Genomic DNA, 2229 nt, shown 5'->3' with positions numbered 1-2229 from the left:
AGCTGCCTTTTGTGATTCAAGCGGACTGCGCAAAAGTGGTAAAACTAATTGAAGGAGGTACTGGCGACCGATCGGAGCATATGATGTTGATCCACGAGATTACTTCGCGTCTTCAGGAACATGGCGAATTCTTAGTTAAGCTTGTGAGGCGTGAACAAAACGTGGTTAGTCATTTTTTAGCGAACTTTGGTCGAATAAAGAAGCGCACTGCGGTGTGGCTTCATTCTGGGCCGGACGAGGTTCCGGACCTATGTAATGCAGACATGGCTGCCACTTAATTAATGAATTCCTTTTCCCCGCAAAAAAAAAACCGTCTGCAGTTGACAATGTTTTTTTTTTGCGGGCATCCAGTTGACAATGTTGATGCCCGGCCAACATTGTTCTGAAAGTTCTGAAAGTATAGAATTTTGGACTTCTAGAATATAGGGAGTTGACAAATATATGGCCGTAGGAGCCCGGCCAGACCATCAGAAGAGGCAAAGCAACCCTGCGGCTCAAAAGGCGGCAGTCTATCACTAAATATTCAGGCGACAAGTAAGAGGCCTAGTACTTTTGCAGGCTTGGTTGATTGCTTGATGCCGCTGCATGACCTTGTTGGAAAAACAGAGAGCTCTGCATTTGGCAACTTCTTTTTGTGAGGACTGATTGACTGAACAAGTTCGTTACAGACCATCTTCATGATTTGCCGATCTATGGTTGAATTGGCCTCAAAGTAGGCCTTCTACATAAATGGAGTTCGTCAACGTATCCGAGAAAATCCGACCACTGTGGAGGTTGTTGTGCTTAACGGCATCCCTTTCAGATTGTTGCACCCTGCAAACAAACTCTGTTTGTGCTTTGCCAGAACCGGCACTGCAGATCAAAGCCCACCATTATCAACCTTTGGAGTTGTTCTCTAGTGTAAAAGAATTATGCTAGGTACAGATTGTTGTACAAGCCTAGGGATAGCCTAGCCTGGAAGAATAGGCTGATGCTGACTATACATTAGACCAAGATGACCATGACTGTGCTCCAAGATCAGCCCAAGGAAACAAGGTTCCTCGTCAAAATTATGCACAAGGAAATGTTAAGAAATTCGACTATATGTATTTATCAACATATGCATGTATTTCAGCTGAAATACTGGTTATTTCGTTCAAGAACAATGGATTATATTAACGAAAATGCGAGTAATCAACGGTTACACATACGTTTATCACCATATGCACACTGGTACTCATCAGGTACTAAAACATTAAAAATTCTCTCGGAACAAAAGGAGAACTCTGCTACTCATGTTTTAAACTCGAAAACGATCTACACTTCCGAGATCTACTCAGTATGAGGAGCCGCTCAGCTACCTCCGTCATCATTGGTCTTCGATCCACATCAAGGCTAAGGCAATCCATGGCCATATCTGCTAGACTATCAAGAAGCTCCAAATCTTTTGTTACTGCAATTTCCTTGTCAAAAAACTCAGTTGCTTTCTTTCCTTTCTTACGAGCTTCAAGAAAATTCTTTACCAAGCTAGTATTGTCAGAATGTGTGGCTTTCTTCCTGGTTATAAGCTCTAAGATGACAACTCCAAAACTATAGACATCACTTTTTTCGGTGAGTAGGCCTTCTTGCAGATATATTGGGTCCATATAATTCATGTCTCCGATGACTGATCCTGTGTGCTGCTTGTCCCTCACAATCAACCTGGATATACCGAAATCTGAAATCTTCGGTAGAAAGTTATCATCCAATAGTATATTTGCTGGTTTAACATCACCATGTAGAATTTTAATATTGGCCTTTGAATGCATATAGGCTAGACCATCCGCTGACTGTGCAGCAATACTTAAACGCGCATCCAAGCTGAGATCGACCTTGATATAACTATTGTGAAGAATGTCATGAAGGCTACCTTTGGAGATAAACTCGTATACCAACATGGGGGTATCAACTTCTAGGCAACAACCTATCAGCCTAACAATGTTCTTGTGGATGACTTGGGATTGAATGATGACTTCATTTGCAAACTGTTCATTCTCCATCACACTACCATTAATTGGCTTCTTTACTGCAACCGGTTTATTGTCAAGAAGACCCTTGTAAACTTCACCGAAGGCACCTTTTCCTATTAAATTGTTGCTCTTTAAAATTGGTTTAAGCTCCTCCTTTTTGAAAAGCTTTATGATATGTGCCTTCTCTAATGTAGGCCCACCATTCTTCTTGTAAAATTCCCTCATTTTCATTTTCTCTTTG

The 2229-nt window shown here is 41.5% G+C and overlaps 1 protein-coding gene across 1 annotated transcript; it reads right to left on the bottom strand.

Moving 5' to 3' along the window:
- Positions 1-1120: 1120 nt before the first annotated feature.
- On the bottom strand, positions 1121-2222 carry LOC123176016 (wall-associated receptor kinase 4-like; the record flags this gene model as incomplete). Its single annotated transcript, XM_044590435.1, has 1 exon — positions 1121-2222. A coding segment is annotated over one exon (954 nt), but the record flags the coding sequence as incomplete, so codon positions are not given.
- Positions 2223-2229: the final 7 nt, after the last annotated feature.

The sequence above is a fragment of the Triticum aestivum genome, unplaced genomic scaffold (assembly GCF_018294505.1).
Source record: "Triticum aestivum cultivar Chinese Spring unplaced genomic scaffold, IWGSC CS RefSeq v2.1 scaffold26044, whole genome shotgun sequence".
In the NCBI taxonomy this organism is placed as follows: domain Eukaryota; kingdom Viridiplantae; phylum Streptophyta; class Magnoliopsida; order Poales; family Poaceae; genus Triticum; species Triticum aestivum.
Note: the sequence above shows the minus strand (reverse complement) of the source record. Positions and strands in the feature narration are given on the sequence as shown.